Genomic DNA, 20,777 nt, shown 5'->3' with positions numbered 1-20,777 from the left:
TATCTTCGTATCTGTCAGGCCTGAAGATTCCACTACCAGAGGAATTTATTGTGGTCTATATCACATTTGGAAAAGAAAAGAACAACAGTCAAAATATCACAGTATACCACATCAAAAAAGGATCTGTGCTTCAGTTATATAACTGAAGCAATACAAAACGCTATGGCCCAAGATCAATTTCCCTTCAGTATCTGCAATCCAGATGGAGGATTCAGATTTGTTCCCAGCGTGAATTTCCTGTCTGTGATCTTCAGATTTTTCTCTTTAGTAAGAAAGTAAAAGTGGAAAATAAAGGTAAAGTTTTCACCATCGGAACTCTTTTGGTAGGAGGATAGAAGAAAGAAGCTAGAATTCAGCTCAAATGGAAATAAACCAGGTAGTCAGACTACCTGTTACCTGCCTGGTACACCTATTGTGCCCAGTCCATACGTCTACCATAAGTGTCTTTAACCACAGACTGACTTACTGCTCACGTTACTCTATGAGATGTACCATCCTCACTTCACAGGAGACAAGACTGAGAGGTTAGAGAAAGAAACACGTTATGTGAGTGGCAGAGCCTGTATTTTTTTTTCACTCACTACACTGCACTCTCTCCTCTGTTACTGATTTCATGCCCTGGGAAGGGAAGAGCTTAAGAGTTCGCAATTGTCTCATTGTGCAGAGAAGTGTCTTAAGTGAAGCCTCCCCTGAGGTACCAGTAAGTGGCTCTTTCCCGCACCCACAGGTGAGGTTTCATTCCCTAACAGAGGAAGAAAATAAGCAGGAGTGGGAAGGTGCCAGCTGAGCTTTTACAACTACCTTAGAGGGTTGCTTTTAGGACTATTGAATGAAATGGTATTTTAAAACTGGCAAGTAGGACTCGGGCAAAGTTTTTCAAAAGGAGGAGAACGAATGGGGCGCCTGGGTGGCTCAGTTGGTTAAGCGTCTGACTTAGGCTCAGGTCGTGATCTCTCAGTTCGTGGGTTTGAGCCCCACGTCGGGCTCTGTGCTGACAGCTGGGAGCCTGGAGCCTGCTTCAGATTCTGCATTTCCTCTCTCTACCCCCCCCCCCCCTCTTTCTCTCTCTCTCTCTCTCTCTCTCTCTCTCTCTTTCTGTCTCTCTAAAAAATAAATAAACATTTAAAAAAATTTTTTTTAAAGAAGGAAAATGAAAAGGCAAAAGTTCATCTTTGGTAGATAACATCCCCTCTGGGCTCTATTCTGCAGTTCAGCCCTTCCTGACTCCCAGGGCTGTTAGTCCTTGAGATCTCTTCCAATAATAATGGGATATTCCTGCATCATTCTCTGTGGGCCTGATGAGTAGCCGGTGACCAAAGACGATAGGCACTAGGAGTCTCAGTGTCCACAACTGAAAATGGCTTCATGTGCTACTCGGTCTACAAACTATTTCCTCCCACAGAATAGTTTTCATTTAATTCAAACAAAGTCTTCATCCGAAAGTAGCAAACGTCACCACTGTTCCATGCAATTTGGGGATATTCAAGACCTCTGGCTGTTGCATAAAAATGTTATACTATACTCCAAAAGACAGAGGGTTGTCTTGTTTCAATTCCATGCAAGCAGGACTTTCCGAGTGCCCCTCTGAAGGAGGGGAAATTTCATTGGTCAAGAAGCAGGGTGGGGTGGGTGGTGCAAATTTTAGAATGACTGTGGACTTTAGATATTATTACAACTCACTGCTCTCATCTCTTTGTTCCATGAAGCATGAATTTACAGCTCTCAGAGCAAAAATTCAACAAATATTTATTGATTCCATTAATCTGTTATTGGTATCTGTTCTGTCTCCTGCTCATTTTCACAAACAATTTAGATTTACTACACAAATGATATGAATATTTAGCCAAATAAATAACTGATGACCTTAGGAGAGAGTGTGCCCACTCTGGGTATATAGCAGCATGGCTACATAAAAGTCGGATTTCAATAAACTAAATGTCAATATACTTGAGATAAGATCCAAGAGTAATAGGCATTATTACACTAACCTTTCTTTCCCCTTTCAACGCAAGAGCGTATCCTGGGACAGTAAAAGGGGACTAGGGGTAAAATGATTTAACAACATCTTCTCTATAGAGAATTTTTAAATAATGCCAAAATTAGATGAGCATTTTTCTAAATTATTTCCTTAGAGATAAGAAAAGGAGTTTGAATGTTTAGATTCTTCATTTCTCCTTTCGTTTCTCTTGCTGTGTTGAAGCCCTATAACAACTAGAGTCATGTAGAATCAGCGCCCTTGGCAGAGAGCAGCCAGCACCAGCCACAGTGGGCTCCTTAGGAATTGAACTGGTGTTTCTCAAATTTGTCATGTTGAAATCATTGAGGTTAGAGTGTACTAATTGCTTTGATTTAATAAGCTTACAGATTGGCTCCCATTCAAAATGTTTCTAAATCAGAGAAGGAAAACATATATCCTCTAACAATACCTCTTTCTGCTAACAGGAATTCATGTTTTGCACAAAGTTGACTCACAGGAAGACATGAATTTTCCCCAAGGACATATACATCTTTCCGGAGATTTTCCAGGCACAATTTAACAATGGTGAACAATTCCACTGCATGTTTCTGGAAGCAAGTGCGATATAATATCTACTCTGTGCCTGTCTTGTTATGGTGAGCATCACAATAAATATGTATAAGGATACAGTTGTTTTTTATTTGTTTCTCATTTCTGTTTCACTTTTTTTTTTTTTTTTTTTTTTGGTTTCCTTCTGTGCTGTCTAAAAGGTGCTTCTGCGGAAGACTTTACTGATTCCTTTTCAGTGGAAAATAAAATAGACTTTACCTGGCACTGACGTAGAACACAGGGTTGTGCAGGACTCTGCCATCTGAAGGAGCTGTTATAGGTACTTCCTTCATAGGTGCAACCTAAACGTGAAACACAGAAGCAGGAAAAAGACCAAGAGTGAATATGTGTTTCCTTTTTCTTTGGAGCAAAAGAAGTTATGTCTTCTAAGCCAGGACTAGCAATAGCAGGAACCATCGTGTTCCTTGGCTATTTTCTCCAAAACACAACTAAGCCTTCTAAATATCCACTTGGTTTTCACTTACATTAATTCTTTGACTACTAAGCAGATTAACCCCCAAGACTATGTTTTCAAATGGAAAAGCATGGATTGATGTACTCTCTTGGCCAAAATGCATGACCTCATGACTTTATGCTCACTGACGTAGGAGGAGCACCAGGGCTAAAATCACCACTGTGAAAGGGGATTTTTCATAAGGCTTAAATGAACACAAAATTGCTGAAGGTCAAGAGGGAAGGTTAAAACATGGTAGGAAATAAAAGGATATTAAAATACAGGAAATGATTATGAAATTTTATATGTATCTAAGACTCTTGGCAAGCTACTGTCTTCACCAGATGAAAACCTCCCATCTCTTGCCTCCCAGTTTAAGGACTATGATTTCACATTTCACCTTGATCTTACTTTAAGTAGTGAACTAGATTAAGGAAATCTGAAACCATAAATTTATGGGTTATCACAAGTTAATTCACCAGCCAAAACAGAAGTCATGTTCATTCATTGGCAAAAACAAGTCAAAGGCCAGAGATCCTCAAAAGAGGAAACAAGCCATTTAGCTTAAGTCCCTGTAGAAAGAGCCAAAGAAATAATGGCACAAGGATCACAACCTAGATCTTAATTTAGCTTGGCCAAATATCGCCCTCCACCTTGTGTGGTACACTTTCAGGGAAGATGTTACTGCCTGTGTCACTAGTCACTGTATATTAGATTATGAGGAGCCCACCAGGCAAAGGGTCTTAGGAATTACAGTCTGACTGCTTAGCCCAAGGAGTACAGAAGCAGGAACACATACACGGGATAATGCAGAAATAAAAAGTCCTGCCTCTCTGTACCAATGACTGACTTCTGACAAGCCAATCAACCTCAATCCACATCAGTTTTTCTTGTCCAAGATACAGACAGAAGACCCATATCTCCTTCCCTGAATTCTTTTAGATACTGCTGTGGTAATGAAATGAAATAAAATAAAATAAAATATAAAAGCCCTCTTTACACACACAAAAAAGAATCCTAAAGTCCTGAAGAAAATTTCAAGAGACAATTTCCTAACTTGGAACCATGATCTGAATTCTCAGAGAATTATGAATGATTGAAAAGAGCTCAGTAATACTCTTCTCTCTAGTTCCTACAAATCAAATTACTGAAGTACACAGCTGATTGGAAACATATTAGGGAAATGCTTTCACTATATATTTTTTAATTTCCTTTGCATGAAGTGTTACAGTGATAAAATGTTCAACCACAGGAACCCCTAGCACACTTACAAATACTTACGCCAAACCAAGAATGAATACAGTAAATTTTCAACAATGAAAACCAATATAAAACAATTTGGGCTAGCATAAATCTTACTGAACAAACACACTTACAATAGATGTTCCATGCGCATGTCTGATCCACTAACACAGACTCACTTGGATAATAAATAACTTGTTCCGAGAGATGGAGGCGGGGAAATCAGAGGACCAAATCCAATTCATGTTAAGTCCAAGTAAATATGAAACGCCTGCCAAGTCTGCCAGTGGAGTTTCCAAATATGTTATATATTTTCATCCTCTGGATTAAAAAAAAAAAAAAACTGAAAGAAAGGGCGATTTTCTGCTGCTAATAGAGCGAGCAAAGATCTTGCCTTTTTTACTCTGGAGGAGGAAGTACACTACAAAACCATATAGACCAGGCAGGAACTGCCAGCCAAGAGACTGTTCCTACACAATGCCAGGTCATGCGTGAAGGGTCCCAGGAGTGGGACAGGCCTCTCTGGATTATTCCACTCAATACGGGATAAAAGGTATTCAAACAAGTGGTCCTCAGTGCAGAGAACCTAGCAATGCTTTCTCCCTCAAGTGTCAGTTGGAAGGCTAGCTCCTCCACTGTAGTTTAACATACAAAGACCAAGGTCAAACTGTGAAGTGCTCATTGCTTCATGTTCACATGTCAGTCTACCACAGCTGAGTCCATGGAACAGATCTTCCCAAACATTGGATGAGTCTGAACAACAGAATAGACTCAAAACATTTGTGTTAATCTCTTTAGCAAGTACAGTCCATACCTTTTCCTTTTTCTACCTGTCTTCGCTAACATCAGCTAGTACGGAGACCCAGGACACCAAACATTCTAGCAGACTGCGTATCTAAGGACTTCCTGGGGTTAAAATACTTTTTAAATGGACATTTTCACCGCACTTTGGATTTCTGTTCTAAGATAAACATGTTATTTAATGCAAGACACTAACATGAGCTCTGTGAAGACTTACATATACAATCAAAGAGAACCTCATGCTTACCTCATGTTATCTCTTATTTTGTGTAAGGCAAATTTCTTTATAATAAATTATATTTGCCACCGATTTTATGCTAATAGGGAAGACAGGCAGTATCTTGCCCCTCTTTTTTTACTGAAACCCCACAGGAGGAATATACTAAATATCTCTTACTGGCCAGGGTAGAAAGAGAAGCAAAAATATATTTCCATCATACCTCAAGGCAGTGCTTCTCAAACTACCTCCAGTGAAAGACAGTTTGTCTTGGTTTTGTTCTTCCAATCCAATGTGGACTGATCTCTTCAAAAATATAATAAAAATGAGCTACTCAAAAAATTCCATTTAAAGAGCTAACACAAAATAGAAGCCCAATTTCTTGTATTATATGTAATAGGCATAAAATTACTCTGTCAAATTATAACAAACATTTACGGGGCACCTCGATGGCTCAGTTGGTTAAGTGTCCAACTCTTGATTTTGGCTCAGGTCATGATCTCACAGTCATGGGATTGAACTTGCGTGAGGCTCCACGCTGGGTGTGGAGAATTTAGGTCCTTTCACATCCAGTTCTAGATGGGTGATATTATTCAGGCACTTTCTAATGCATAATATCCTTTGCATAATATCCTTTGCATTGAGATTGGAATTAAAGGACAGCAGATTCAGGAACTACATGAAAGGGTGGGTAAATGGGGCAGAGGAATGGTCAGGCAACCAGTAAAGTAGCTTTTCCTTTTTCTTTAAATACTTTTAAATCAATTTTTGACACGGGAATTTATAAATATTCATTAGTTTTCTTCTGGTGACAGAAAGCTTCTCAGATTCCACAAGCTTCGATGAAACTACCCATACTCCAGCAGGAGGAAATAGTTACTTTCTGATGAAACCACTACTATATATTGAGAACCAATAGTTCTCAACCTAGGGCAATTTTACCCTCTCCCCATCCCCCACCCAGGAAACGCTTAATAATGTTAGAAGATATTTTCAGTTGTCACAACTGGGAGATAAGAGTATTATGAGCATCTAGTGGGATGCTCTCAACACTCTACAATGCATGACAAAGGGTCAACCAACTCAAAATGTCAATTGTGCCAACACTGAGAAACCCTGATCAAAACCATCACATCCCCCAATAGTTCTTCTCTACAAAACGAAACTAAAACAAAAACAAACCTCAACTAGCTATATTCACTTATGTATGTAATTTTGGCTTTTTATATGTTAAATATTTTCAGGGTGGGGAAGAATTTCAGAGCTTTTTTTTTTTTTTTTTTAAACAAACATACTCTTATAGAGAAGCTTGGCCTGGTCAACTAGTCAATTCAGAAAACACACGGCAAATGGTAACAGGAAGTACACAAATAAATTGAATCCACAATTAAGCAATAAAATTCATTTTTCCAATTAGCTGTGACCTCTTTCAACAGTCACATTATCCCAAGGGAGACAGCATACCACACATTTTCATCATTGCTGTTAAAACAGCTGTTAAAAATCATCAGGGCCATAAAAAGTGGCGTTGGCCTTCTAATGAGCCTTACCTCCACCTGGTCTCACCCTAAAAGGGCTTAACCTTCTCAACTGTCAGGTAAACATTAGTCTAAGAGCATATAGTTGGATCTTACCATTACCAATAACAACCCCAAGCACCTCCCAACATAGCCCCAACCTGCCTTTCCGGCCCTTTCTTTTTCATTCTTGGAACTCCATCTAGGTCCCTGGGATTATCTACTCTCCTTAACCATAACAAACTTGAAGGCTTCTTCAAGCAAATTCAAGGTCTTCACCTTGGGCTACCTGCCTCCACCATTCCACTGAAATGTCACTCTCTCTGGCTGCGGCTGCCTACTAAGTACCCAATCCAAAGGACACTCTTTACCTTACAGGTAAGAATACCTTATGTCTTTACCTTACAGGATTCTCTGTGGTGTCTGGCCACCCTTCCTTTCTTCCACCCTTCTCCCCACCACCACAACACACACACACCTTCTAGATGTTCTCTTCTAATTACCTATCCATTGTCTCCACTCCTACTTCAACTAAGCTTCAACTAAGCTGCTGGCTGTTTCTCCCCCCAGAATGCTAAAACAGGCTTGCTGGCTGTTTCTCATGGGCTACCGTGTGTGCTCTTTCAGACCTTGGTCTTATTCTCATTCATGCTTACACTCTATCAATGACTAATGGTTCATAGCCTGGCTGAGGTGTAGACTGATATCTATCCCCAACCTTTCTTCTCCAAACCAATTGGATAAGAGTATCTAGAAGGAGGAAGTGGGAGAGGATTTAAAACCTTTACTATAAAATTGAAACTTCTTAGCATATACAGCTGTCATGCCTGGTCTTGACTCACTTCTGCATTCTCTTATCTGCTACTCCCAATCTCCCCACACTGCAGACATGCTCCACTTAAAACACTCCAAATATGCCCAGAAGATCTCATTCTATGATTTTGCAAATGCTGGTCCCTTCTTAAAAAACCCAGATCTCATCCATTCCCTCCTTCTCCACCATCCCCACAAAGACACATAGGTTACCCAAGATCTCCTTCTTTGCCTGGCCAAATCCTTCAAGACTCAGCTCAAGGTCATAGCTTCTGGAAACCCTTCCTAGAAATTTCTCCACTAAAGGAGTGCTCCTGTGCTCTTTCCCCATGTGTAGGTGGCCTTTCAAATGTCTTTTCCAGGTCCCTGACAGTACTTTATGTGTATCAGTTACTTAAGAAGTGTCTAATTTCACTAGGAATACATAGTAAGCACTAAAGTGCAGCTATTCCTGCAAACCACAGGAAAAGAATTTTGAAAAGAGGACATTCCTTGGACTGCCTATCTTCTCTTATCAGGTGGACCAGTTCAATTCAGTATTCTACTTCCAGAAACAGCAAAGCTTTCCTGGAGCAACTCAGATGTCAAAATCTGTCTCTTCTAATACTGACTAGCTCTACCACGCCCATGGACCAGGCAGCTAGGGCTGAACATAATGAAGGAAAGTCCTTCAGCATCCAGTACTTACCAAACCTTAGAAGTGAGAAGCTATCAACAGTTTCCAGGTCCCCTCTTCCCATGCTGTGCAAGCCTCCTCTTAAGTAAATTTTCAGGAAGGCGCCTTTCTTTCCCAATTCCACTCTGGTCCCCCAAATTTCTAGTCTATCCTTGTCTTTCACGGGGGGAGGGTTAGCAAACTGTAATAATTACTTAAAGCAACGTTGGGGTCTTTGAAGTCAGTTCATGCCACATGGTACAGGGAAGCAGAGCAGACAGTTCTGCCATTCTTTGCTGCTTCCGGGCCACCTGATAGGGTACCCCCACCCCTGGGACTTGGTCAATAAGCCCCAAATTACCCCCGTCGAATACGATTTTTTTAATGAACCACTTTTCAGACACTGTTCTCCAGAAACATATGGAAGTATAATCAAGAGGGATAAACATAAAATCTGACTAGCCATTCTAGGGCTTATATCGTGTCCTTAGGAGTTCATTTAAAACAGTCTTTTATTACTCTCCGAGGCTGTACCTACCATGAATCCTGCAGGCAATTTTGCTTATTTTTTGCTAATGGGAATTTTATAGTCAAACCGTTTCCTCAATCCCAAGAGAAAGAATCAGCCCCATGAACTGAGTTCTTAAACAGTGGTGTGTGCCCCCCACAACATTCTTTTTCATGGCTTTTTTTGTTTTGTTTTCCAATTAGATATTAAATATATCATTGAAGTCAAATGATCAACAATAGAAAAAGAAATGGCAGAAAGCGATTTCACTTAATTTTTGATGGTTCTATGAATAAAATCCCAAATATGCAGAAATATCAGAGGAGTATAGACAATTTGCAAATTCAACTCACTTCACCAGTATAAAGGAACATAAAATTGCCACGTGACTTACTTGGATTTCTAATCTATGTGTTTATTGAAGACCATAAAGTGAGGAAATTGTGGCTTACAGAGCCAGTCTCGTAAGTTCATAAGATTATAATACATACAATATCTGGCATTGATATTAAGGTAATAAAACAGATTCTATGAGCCACAAATAAATTAGGACTCTATGCAATAAAATATGCTTTCAAACTTTTAGTATAATTAATACAATAAAGGAAATATGCAATGCATTAAGGTAGAAAAATGCTTGCAACAACTTTTTTATATGAGCCACATCACCCATCATTCCTGCATTTGATCTGTTCTTACCATAAACCCTCCTGAATATGGGAGTGCTTCTCCCTCTGGACTGAATCGGCATTGCAACAGCCACTCCATCCTCAGCACCCCATTGTCAAATAGCCAATACCCATTGCTTCTCAACAGGCATAGGAGAAAGAACTGGGTTGAGCTCATATGGAGCAAAAATGGAAAAAGAATAAAAACAGGAGAGACTGTCCTGTTAAGTCATCAGACTGGTTTTCTAACGTGGGCAGGGAAAATGTCACCAGAGGTCATTTCCAAAGTAGAGTTCCAAAAAATATTTTCAGAAATATCACATAAATAATCCTCCGACAAGAAAAAAGCAAAGAAGAGAGAAAATAAAAATCACTGCATAATTATTAAAGGTGAGGCACTGTACAAAGAGTTTTCACATGTGATTTCATTTTATCCTCATAAAAAGAACTGTAGGACAGAGAACATTTTACCCCCATTTTTTTTTTTAATGAGGAAATCAAGAAAGGCTAAATTACTTTCTCCAGGTCATACAGCCATTCTTTTTATCTCACTCCAAAATCCATGTTCCATTCATTATTTGGTTCCTGCCAGGCACACAGAGGAAGCTCAGAAAGTGGAAGCTTCAAAAGTAAAAATGGCATCCCTGGGGAATGTGACATGCTGCCTCCCAGTGATACTTCAACATCACATTCCAGTGATGTCTAAAGACCAAGATGATAAAGTAAAATGCAGGTTTTGTGGCTGAAGAGGCAAGACCTGACTTTGGGGGTCTATGTTTAAACTCTGTTCTGAACGTCTTTCCCTTTGGTTATCAGTCATGCTATGCCATAGGCCTTTTGGAGCAATAAATAATAAGGGATCAAAAGATCAAATTCAAACATCTAAGTTTGGGTTCATGCATTTTTCAAAATAGGAACACGTTTCACACTTTGGGGTACACAGCAGCAATCTAAGAAAATAAAATTTATTTGACAACAGCCAAACAACCAACAATTTCATAGGGTAAATTATGGGGGTCACAGATAAAGAGTCATGAATGGGACCCTCAGTTTCCCCAAAGCAATTTCAAGGACATCAGAGAAATGTCTTAGACTAGCATGAAGAAGAAATGAGTTATATACAACATACATATGACATGCCATCTGTGTGATTAATGTATTGACCTGCACGATGTTTATACTTTGGGAAGCATATTACACAGATGTAACCTTTATGGTTGATTAGATAGGATGCATAGGGCTTACTGCAGAAAAATTGTCAGAAATATCTTATCACCCCCCCCCATTTTTCTTTTACTTTTTATTTTGGAAGAATTACAGATTCACAGAAAGATACAAAAAAAGTATTTTTTTCACGCACCTTTCACCCAGCCTCTCCCAGTGTTAATGTCTTGCGTAACTATAGTAAAATATCAAAATCAGGAATGGACATTGGTGGAGTCCACAGAGCTTATTCAAATTTTACTGGCTTTACTGGCTTTACATGCACTCAAGAGTGTGTATGTGTAGCTGCATGCATGTGTGTGTGTGTGTGTGTGTGTGTGTGTGTTTCTATGCAATTTTATTACATGTGTATCTTTGTGTAACCAATAAACATTCAAAGACATTCAAAACATTCACAGACAAGGCCCTCTCAGCCTATTCATTTATAACAACACTCACTCCACTAGCCTTTATCCCTAAGTTAGGACAACCATTAATCAGCTCTCCATCTGTATCATTTTGTTATTCAAGAATATTATGTATAAATGGAATCATATAATATGCCACCTTTTGAGACTGGCTCTTTTAGAAAAATTGTTTTGACATACATCCAAGTTTTTGCATGAATCAATAGCATCTTCCCTTTTTATTGCAGAGTAGTATTCCACAGTACAAAAAAAAAACAGTTTTTTGAACCACTGAAGAACATGTGGGTTGCATCCAGTTTTTGCCTATTATGATTAAAACTGCTGTGAACATTTGTGTATAGAGTTTTGAGGTCACACTGGTTTTCATCTGACTGGAATTGCCCAAAAGAACAATTGCTAGGTTATATGATTAAGTGTATGTTTATTTCTATAAACCATTATAATCATGTCCAGAGTAGCTGACTCATTTGATATTTTCACCAGCAACATGTGAGACATTTCTGACATCTTTACCAGCATTTGTTAATCATGCTATTTTTTTCTTTAGCCATTTTGATAGGTGAGTAGTAATATCTCACTGTGGTTTTGATTTGCATTTTCCTAATGGCCAATAGGATATTGGTATCTTCTTGTACTTTATTGCCATCTGTGTTGACATTTAAGTCAATGATCAATTTTGAGTTCATTGTTATATAACATATGAGGTTTAGATCATGTTTTTTTGGTTTGTTTTTTGTGTTTTTTTGCCTATGTATGTCTAATTCTTCCAGCACCACATGCTGAAAAGGTTAGTCTTCTTCCACTGAATTGCCCTAACACCTTTGTCAAAAGTCAGTTGTGCATTTTGTATGAGTCTGTTTCTGAGCTTTCCATTCTGTTCCATTGATGTATATGTCTACTCCTCAGCCAGTACCACGCTATCTTTACTACTACAGCTATATTAAAAGTCTTGAAATTGGGTAGGCTGATTTTTCCCCCTTTATTCTTATTTTACAAAATTATTTTGGTTATTCTAGGTCTTTTGCCTTTTTATATAAATTTTGGAACAAGCTTGTCTATGTCTGCAAAATACCCCTGTTGGGCATGCCCCTTTTTATACCATTTAAAAAATTATTTATATGGGAAAATCAGGCTTGATGCATACATCATCTAGGAGCCTCTCCCCTGCAGGATGAAGCCTGCCTGTGTTTGCCAAGTATACTTTCATAAAGCATTTGTCAAAGAGCAGTCCAAGGACTGAGTACATCCCTGGGGGGCCCGGGGAGGGTTGAGGGGGGGGCTGTAAGAATGCAGATTCCTACACCCATCTTTTTCTTCTTATCTGCCACCTCCTTCACCCGGGCTCTTTTCTAGAAGGTTTGAGCTGCCTTATTTGCTTGGGATGATTTTAGGACTGTGTGGCCAGCAAAAAAGGTGTCTGATTAAACAGCCTAAACTAGAGAGTCTTCTGGGAAGCTGTGTGTGGCCCCCCTTTGGTATCATGCCACAAAATCTGAGGCAGGTCTTCATTACATTTAAAACATGGATAGATAAGGCATTAAAGAGAAAAATTCACCTTCTCTGAAAACAGGACAGAATTGAAAACGACCTTCGCCTATTGGCAGAAGCTGTAGAAGAGATTGCCAAATATCTGACAAGAAAAGTAGTCATTGATGGGCATGATCATACTTGAAGAGGGATGAGGAGAATTTGCCACCAACAGATAAGCCTAAACCTCATCTAACATGGAGTTCAAGGAGACGTGCTTAATGGGAGCTCTGTGCTATCAATCATCTGTGCTTCCTGGACTTGAAACCATGGATTTCTGGATTTTAGCTTGTCAATAAAGCCTTATCCTTTAAAATGCATTTCTTGGGGTGCCTGGGTGGCTCAGTCGGTTGAGTGTCCGACTTTGGCTTGGGTCATGATCTCGCGGTCCGTGAGTTTGAGCCCTGCGTCGGGCTCTGTGCTGATAGCTTGGAGCCTGGAGCCTGTTTTGGATTCTGTGTCTCCCTCTCTCTCTGCCCCTCCCCCGCTCATGCTCTGTGTCTCTCGCTCTCAAAAATGAATAAATGCTAAAAAAAAATTTTTTTTAAATAAAATGCATTTCTTTTGTTGGTGGCATTTGTTAAAAAGAAGAAAAAAGTGAACACCTAGCATGTAGTCAGTGGTGGGCTTCTCATGTTTAATAATCAGCTCTACACAAGAGAAAAACCCTGATTTTGCAGTGTGTTCCAATTTCCAAGGTGTAAATACTCACATCATGGTCTATTTCGAGTGACCAACACGATGTCACTGAGCAAACTCCAACACACCACTGTGTACAGAGCTATGTATTTTAACAGTGGAGGCTGTTGGGTCTGTGAAGCTTCTTCTCTTCCTAATAGCAGACCATGAACATTTAGCTAGAGTTTAGGACATTTCATGGGCGTCAAAGGTTATGCTGTTTATTCTATACACCTAGATAAATAACTTAAGAATACCAACAGTCACATATTTTCACTCATGACATTATATCTGGCCCTTCTTTTCCTAAACCTTCCCCTATCTACAAAGTCATAATTGAACCAGAAGAACATTAACTCCAGTGGCTCCCAGGCCTGTTGAACATCAGAACCACATGGGGGCTAATTAAGAATACAGATGCCCAGTGGAAAGAACCTAAATGTCCACTCTGCTGGATGAATGGATAAACAAAAGATGTTCTATGCACACAATGAATTATTATTCAGCCTCAAAAAGGAATGAAATTATGAAATATGCTACAACATGAAAACCTTGAAAATATTGTGTTAGGTGAAATAAGCCAGTCACAAAAGGACAAATACCGTATGATTCCACTTATACAAGTCACCTGGAATAGGCAAATTCATAGAGACTGAAAGCAAAATAGAGGTTACCAGGGGCTGGGAAGGGAGAATAGCAACTTATTGTTTAGTGGGTAAAGAGTTTCAGTTGGGGATGACGAAAAAATGTTTTTAAATGGATACTGGTAATGGTTGCATGACAATGTGCATACATTTAATGCGCTGAACTATACATTTTTAAATTGCAATTATATGTATTTTACCACAACAAAGAATACAGATGCCTGGGCCTCACTAACTGGAAACTAAGACTCACATGGTCTGGAGTAGGACTCAGGCATCTGAATATCTCACAATCGGCCCTGGCCATTCTGAGGCACATCCAGGTTCAGGACCCTTGTGTTTTACAGAAGAGGAAACCAAGGTCCAGAAAGGGGTGGCTTGGCAAAGTCAAGTAACTAGAAGTGGCAGAGTTAGTTAGATTCTGCATCTAATCCCAAGTCTAGTCCTCTTTTACTTCCTTCTTCAAATGATAGTTTTTATGACTATCCTCTAATCCACAGGCCCCAGAGCACAGAATTCCTTTGTCTAGATGCGTGAAAATATTACCCTGGCATTTGCGTTTAGCTCCTGAATGTGGTGGGTTTTCCAACTTGTTATCCTTGCATTCACAGCCTCATCAAGGTGGCCATACCACAGTCCTCAGAACCCAAAACATCAAAAACTCAAGTGCATTTTTAAATCTGATCCCTCTGTCTATCCCAGGTATGGCCGAGAGAATCCCCAGACAGTCTCAGGTAGGCACTGGGCTGCTTCATGGGGTAAACATCAGCTGGTCAATGCCCAAACATGTCTGCAGATAAACATCTTGAGCCCTTTAACCACCAAGCTACTGGAAGCATAATTAGCTGGCTATGGTAGAAATAAGCTCATCTGAGTGAAGGATGCACTCAAGTTCATGGACATACCAATGTACTTTGTTCACCTGCATTATCATCAATTCTGTTGAATATTAGCCTCTCTAGCAGACAGATTTCTAAGGCAAACACACATTAGCTCTCAAAATGAGATTCCTCTCAAAAACAAAACCTAGAAAGTACCAATTTTTTTCTGAAGATAAAGAGAGTAGTCCCTGATCAAAGCTCATTAAGAATGGTTATAATCGATGGAGTGCCTGGGTGACTCAGTCGGTTAAGCGTCCGACTTCAGCTCAGGTCATGATCTTGGCAGTTTGTGAGTTTGAGCCCTGCATCGGGCTCTGTGCTGACAGCTCAGAGCCTGGAGCCTGCTTCCGATTCTGTGTCTCCCTCTGTCTCTGCCCCTCCCCTGCTCATGCCCTGTGTCTCTCTGTCTCTCAATAATAAATAAACGTTTAAAAATTTTTTTTAAAAAAGAATGGTTATAATCGCAGCATGGTGATCATTTTTAAAATAATAAATAGATGCATGTACATTCCTGCATCTTCATAAATAGATATATGTCACACATAAAGACATACTTTCAATTTTGCAGTTGCCAAACTTAAACAAGAAATCAAAGAGAACCTAGACAGGCACTGGGGGCTTCTGCGTCAAATCATTTCTTTCCTGTAGTTTCTAATGATGCACCCCAACTTTCCATTCAGAACACCTAGCTTTATTTTTTTTTCTCTGTTCGATAGCTTCCATGAAACAATGCCATAAGAAGCCTCAAAGGAGATCAGAATGTTTTGATTCCAAGACATTTTCAGATGATAAGCATCACTGATTTCATTCCTATAGTGAAACATAAGACAAGAAAGGGGTGGGGGGAATCATCTTAAAGTACAGAGAGGTTTACGCTTCACGGCGGGCAAGTTACAAGCAGTCACAGAATAGTTTTAAGAGCAGCTGCAGAAAACTCAAAGCCAAATTAGTGGTGTGTTTTATATGATATGATAAAAGAAAGCAGATAATCATATCAAAATGAAGGCAACTAGGAAATCTGAAGTCCTAACTGCATAATATTACTTGGTAACTGTACAATACAAGGAAAGAGCTACCGAAAATTACATTGAGGTTATCACTAAGTCTGTTAATACTGAAATATACTACAGCCACCACCATATAAAAATACACAGAGGTGGTGGTGATTTTAAGGACTTTTTTTTAACCTCTATGGAATTCAGTGAAGAAACAATAAAGTATCAGGATCGTGGGACTGGTTTATAAACATTCAGCCATTTTTCATTCCTGTTTATACATTGTTATTCTTTCCCTGTAATTCTTACTCAACTCTTTTTTAAGCTATGCAGAATCCAAAAAGGACTTAAGATGTATTAAGATGCACATGGCTGAGTAGTAATATACTAACTATGCAGTTGACATTATGAGTTACTAACTACAGAAGACTGAAATTTGGTCCAAATTTTCCTATCTTCCTCTCACTGCCCTTTTGCCAACATATAGGCAACCATGTAGGCAACCGTGGTGTGCCAGGCACAGGGCTCACAGCCGAGAATACTACAGTTGCTACTTACACAAAGCCTCCAGTTGAGTGGGAGTTACAGAAAATAAAAATGCTAAATGACAATTGTGCCTAGTCTTAAGAAGGGGGGATTTTATGACAAGTAGCCGTGGAGTCTAGGAAGTGATGCCTACAGTGAGAAAGGGTACATGTTAACTACATGACATCGAATGGAAAAGCAGCCCATGCACAGGAAACAGTATGTGCGAAGCCCCATGGCAGGAAGTGAGTACAGAACACAAGGGGAAATGAAAGAAAGTCTCCTATCTGGAGAAGTCCAAAACAAGAGAAGGATAGAGGACAGGCAAGAACCAGACCTTGCAGGCTTGGTGGCCACCAAACCGGAGAAGGAGAGAAAGTAGCCAAAAGTCAGCATTTGCTAGCATTTACAGTGTGCAGTGTGATCCATAACCTATCTCCTAGCTCTAAGCATCATTCTCCATAGATGCTTCTATTTGCCATGCATCCCAGAACTGCTCTCAGTATGGCTGGTAGACTTCGAAGATGAACCCCAAGATTTCCACTCCCTGACATATCCACCTTGTGTAATCCCCTGCCCTTGACAATGGGCATGACCTATGAATGTGATGAATAGCACTCCCATGAGTAGGCTATCTCACTTAGCAAAGGTAAAGAGATTTTGCAGAGGGGCACCTGGGTGACTCAGTCAGTTAAGTGTCTGACTCTTGATTTCAGCTCAGGCTATAATCTCATGTGCTCTGTGCTGGGCATGGAGCCTGCTTAAGATTCTTTATCTCCCTCTCCCTCTGCCCCTCCCCCACTTGCACTCTCTCACTCTCTCAAAAACTAAATGAATGAATGAATGAATGAATGAATACATTTTACAGGTGTAATTAACATTCTTAATCGGTTTGACTTTGAGCTATTAAAAAGGGAGACTATCCTGAGTGAGCCTGACCTAATAGGTGAACCCTTTATAAAAAGGTCTATAGGTCAGAGAGATGCTCTCCTCCTGACCTTGAAGAAGCAAGCTATTCCACAGATGCAAGGAACTGAATTCTACTAACAAAAACATGAGCTTAGAAGATGACCTTGAGCCTCAGATGAGACCCCAGCCCTGGCTGACTTTAAATGCAGACCTGTGAGACCCAACTACACCATACCCAGAATCCTAACTCGTGGGAACTATGAGACAATAAAGAGTGTTATTTTAGGCCACTAAGTTTGTCATTGCTTGTTATGCACAAACAGAAAACTCATAGACTATGCATCAGCAGCTGAATGGAGAGAACATCTGTGTTTTAATACAGCTGTCAGGCCCACACCTGACTGAAGTACCTTACATTTTATACAACAGGGAGACTGGGGCCATCAGCCTCCTCCACCACAATGAAAACATCCTCAACTTGCCCATTTTAGAAGAGTGAAAACTGATACACCCAAGCCAGCAGCAAGCCTTGGAAATCTAATCTTCTAACTTAAAGGCAACCACAAACTCTTCACTTAAACTGTCTTCCAAAATCCTACAGAATTTAAAAAACAGAGGCCCTAAATAAAAATGGGTTGAGACAAATTTGAAAGCTGATCTCTGTTTCATGTTTTCTTACTAGTTTTAACAACTAAAACAGATTTTTGTAAAGTATGATTTTAATGTTAACAAGATTTTTTTTAACGTATAAGGTTATTTTTGTTTAAATGGTTTATATTATGGGAAGCCAATCTATGAAATCTAACATTTTATGCATCTTTATTCAGTTAGAGAAAAAGAGGGGAAAAAAATAAACCCCTCTAGTTCTTTTGTTATGTTTTTTTTTTTCCTTGTCTTTAAAAACCTATAAACAACCCCCACTCAAATTTCTGGGGCTAGTAGATATTTTTAGTTATACTTCATAAGTTAAAATATATATGCAGGCATTCCATTAATCTAACAACTTTCATCAAGAAACATATCAAAAATTCTCTTAAGCTCAAAATCATGGTAAAAATAAGCAGTGGCAACTGGAACTGAGTAGCTCAGTGGTGGGATTACTTTCCGAGCACTGCAGATCCCCAAGATGTTTAACTGATAGGTTAGAGTCTCGCATTAAAACTGCTAGAAGTAAAGCTAGTGGAGACTTCCGTTTGGTTGAAAATTAAACACACATACACAGTTATTCAGAGGTTGGCTCCAGAAGGATCACCAAGAATCTGCTTGTCTCCAGTAAAGGATACCAGGTGGCTGAAGTCAAAAGTGGGAGAAAGCCTTTGACCATACATGCTTTGTGTAGTTTTAATTGTATGAATGCATTCTCTATTAAAAATATTTTATGAAAGCAGGTACACACATACTCATGAAAGACCAAACTCATCTAAGTTGTCCCCGTGGGACATTGCTGCAGTATAAACAGTCACAGATACTGAAGAAGAAAAAACGTTACGTTAGGGATTCCCCAAAAATGTCGGTTAGTAAAAAAAAAGTCCCCACCTCCTAAGCCACGTGTTGTTTTCAATCACCTCCACAAAACTTCTCTACCCACATATTTCCCTTGAAATTGTGGGTTCACCCATGCTATAAAAGCCCATGGAGAGAGAAGGGCTATGGCAAGGCAAATACTGAGGCTAGCATATCTCTCCTTTATTTCCAGAGCCCTTCTAATTCTCTAAGTCTCTCCTCCCTCCTTCTTATCTCATAGCCATGTGATACCAGGAAGAACAGAGCATTTGGAGTCAGTCCCCTCTCCCACCTCTCAGCGACTGTGGGATAGTCAAAAACGTCACTTCATATCCCTAAGCAAAGTTTCCCCATCTGTTAAATCAGAATAATAATAACCACCCCCTCAGGGCTGAATATAACAATATCTATAAAAACCTGAAGATTGGAATTTGTCTTTTCTTCCAAAATATTCTGACTCTAGTTCACAGTATAGTTTAAATGACAACTAGAGCATTAACCTGAAGGCAGCTGGTTCCTTATTTGGGTGTGAAACCTGGGGCAAACTATATCTGGGTAAATCACATATAATATCTACCAAAGAATTTGATCATGTCTAAAAAAAAAAGGAAAACTGAGGTTGAGGAAAGAGCCACTCTTTTGTTTGGGCAACAATCAATGCACCCTTAGGATTGCCAAAAGAACTCTGGTTAAAAGCAAACAACTAGATTTGCACAAGGCTAACAGCCTTTCCATCTTAAACTGTTTAAACAATAGGACAATTTACTCTGTCAACATAGGGAGTGTGATTATTTTTAAATAAGCCTTTTTTTAAAGGTCCATTCCCATTCTATGGTATGTGACTGCCTCCCCACAAACAACCACAAGCAGTATGGTCATCTTCCAGGTCCCTCTCCAAACAACACTGAGAAAAGGCCCCTTATTCATGACCTTGAATTGTATAAAGACAACATATAGTTAATAACGTTCAATCTTTTACCATTATTCATAGTTCCCTTTTACTGGGTCAGTAAATAGTCTCTATAAATGAGCCCAATCCCCTTAAAATTCTCCGGGCAGGCTGTGCTTTCTTAATTTTTATTTATCAGAGTCCAGGATGATTGGCCTAATTTTAGAAATTAGCATGCAAATATTTACATTTTGCCTCTTTCCCTTCATTTCAGGAGACATCATAGGATAATTTTTACATCAAATATAAAAGTTAAACTGTTAAAAAACTCAACCCATGGGATCACAACCCATAGAAAAGTAAGACAAAGCATAGAGAAATCAAAGACAAGAGAAGACTGTGGAAAATAAATTCCACTTGACAACTATTTTCTTATATCTTTCATCAAAGTATTGCAGACAATTAATATTTCATGCCCTATATGAAGAAAGAAGATGGAATTTGACCCATAAGTGTTGGAAACACACCTTATTCATTTATGATCCACTAATAACAAGCATATATTCAGATAACAAATACATTATTGTTCATGAAAGAACCCGAAATTAAAGGGTGATTCTCAGTCCAAGTAAATACAGAAATACTGCCAAGACTGTCTGTTTGTCTCTCAATGACCTCATTTGTTTTCATCAAACAATATTGAGTTTTTTCAAATTAGATTAATCTTTGCCCTGTTGTTTTGGGCTATTTGGATAAAAATTTATAACCACTTTAACATAAAATAATCTCAGAAGTATACTGAAATACTTGCTTGAGAAGAACTATTTATAACTTACTTTTTTGTTTTAAAGAATATTTGGGCTTCATAATAGTTAAAAAAAAAATTGGTAAGCAATTTCATCCGATAAATACCCAGCATGTAGACCAGAAAATACTTGTTGAATGAATGAATGAATGAATGAATGAAACATAAGCAATCTGATTGAAGTGAATAGGAACATAAATGCATGTATGCATATATACACATACCCATAACAATCTTTCTAAGAATTCTTTGGAAATAGGAGTTTTCATATTTCCGTCTTCAAGCACATCTACCCAACAACTTCGTTTCAATATCAACATCTTTTTCAGGGTAAAATAAGTAGAAGTCG

General features: G+C 39.1%; 1 protein-coding gene across 1 annotated transcript in view; it reads right to left on the bottom strand.

The window, feature by feature from the left end:
• Window positions 1-20,777, bottom strand: part of BMPER (BMP binding endothelial regulator) — a 246,556-nt gene that overhangs the window by 187,308 nt on the left and 38,471 nt on the right. The window contains exon 4 of the mRNA XM_049641682.1: window positions 2,786-2,868. Coding sequence (XP_049497639.1) covers window positions 2,786-2,868 — 83 coding nt within the window. The remainder of the gene's footprint in view (window positions 1-2,785; window positions 2,869-20,777) is intronic.

This window comes from Panthera uncia, chromosome A2 (genome assembly GCF_023721935.1).
Source record: "Panthera uncia isolate 11264 chromosome A2, Puncia_PCG_1.0, whole genome shotgun sequence".
Taxonomy (NCBI): domain Eukaryota; kingdom Metazoa; phylum Chordata; class Mammalia; order Carnivora; family Felidae; genus Panthera; species Panthera uncia.
The sequence above is the reverse complement of the archived record's forward strand: the minus strand, read 5'-3'. Positions and strand labels throughout refer to the sequence as shown.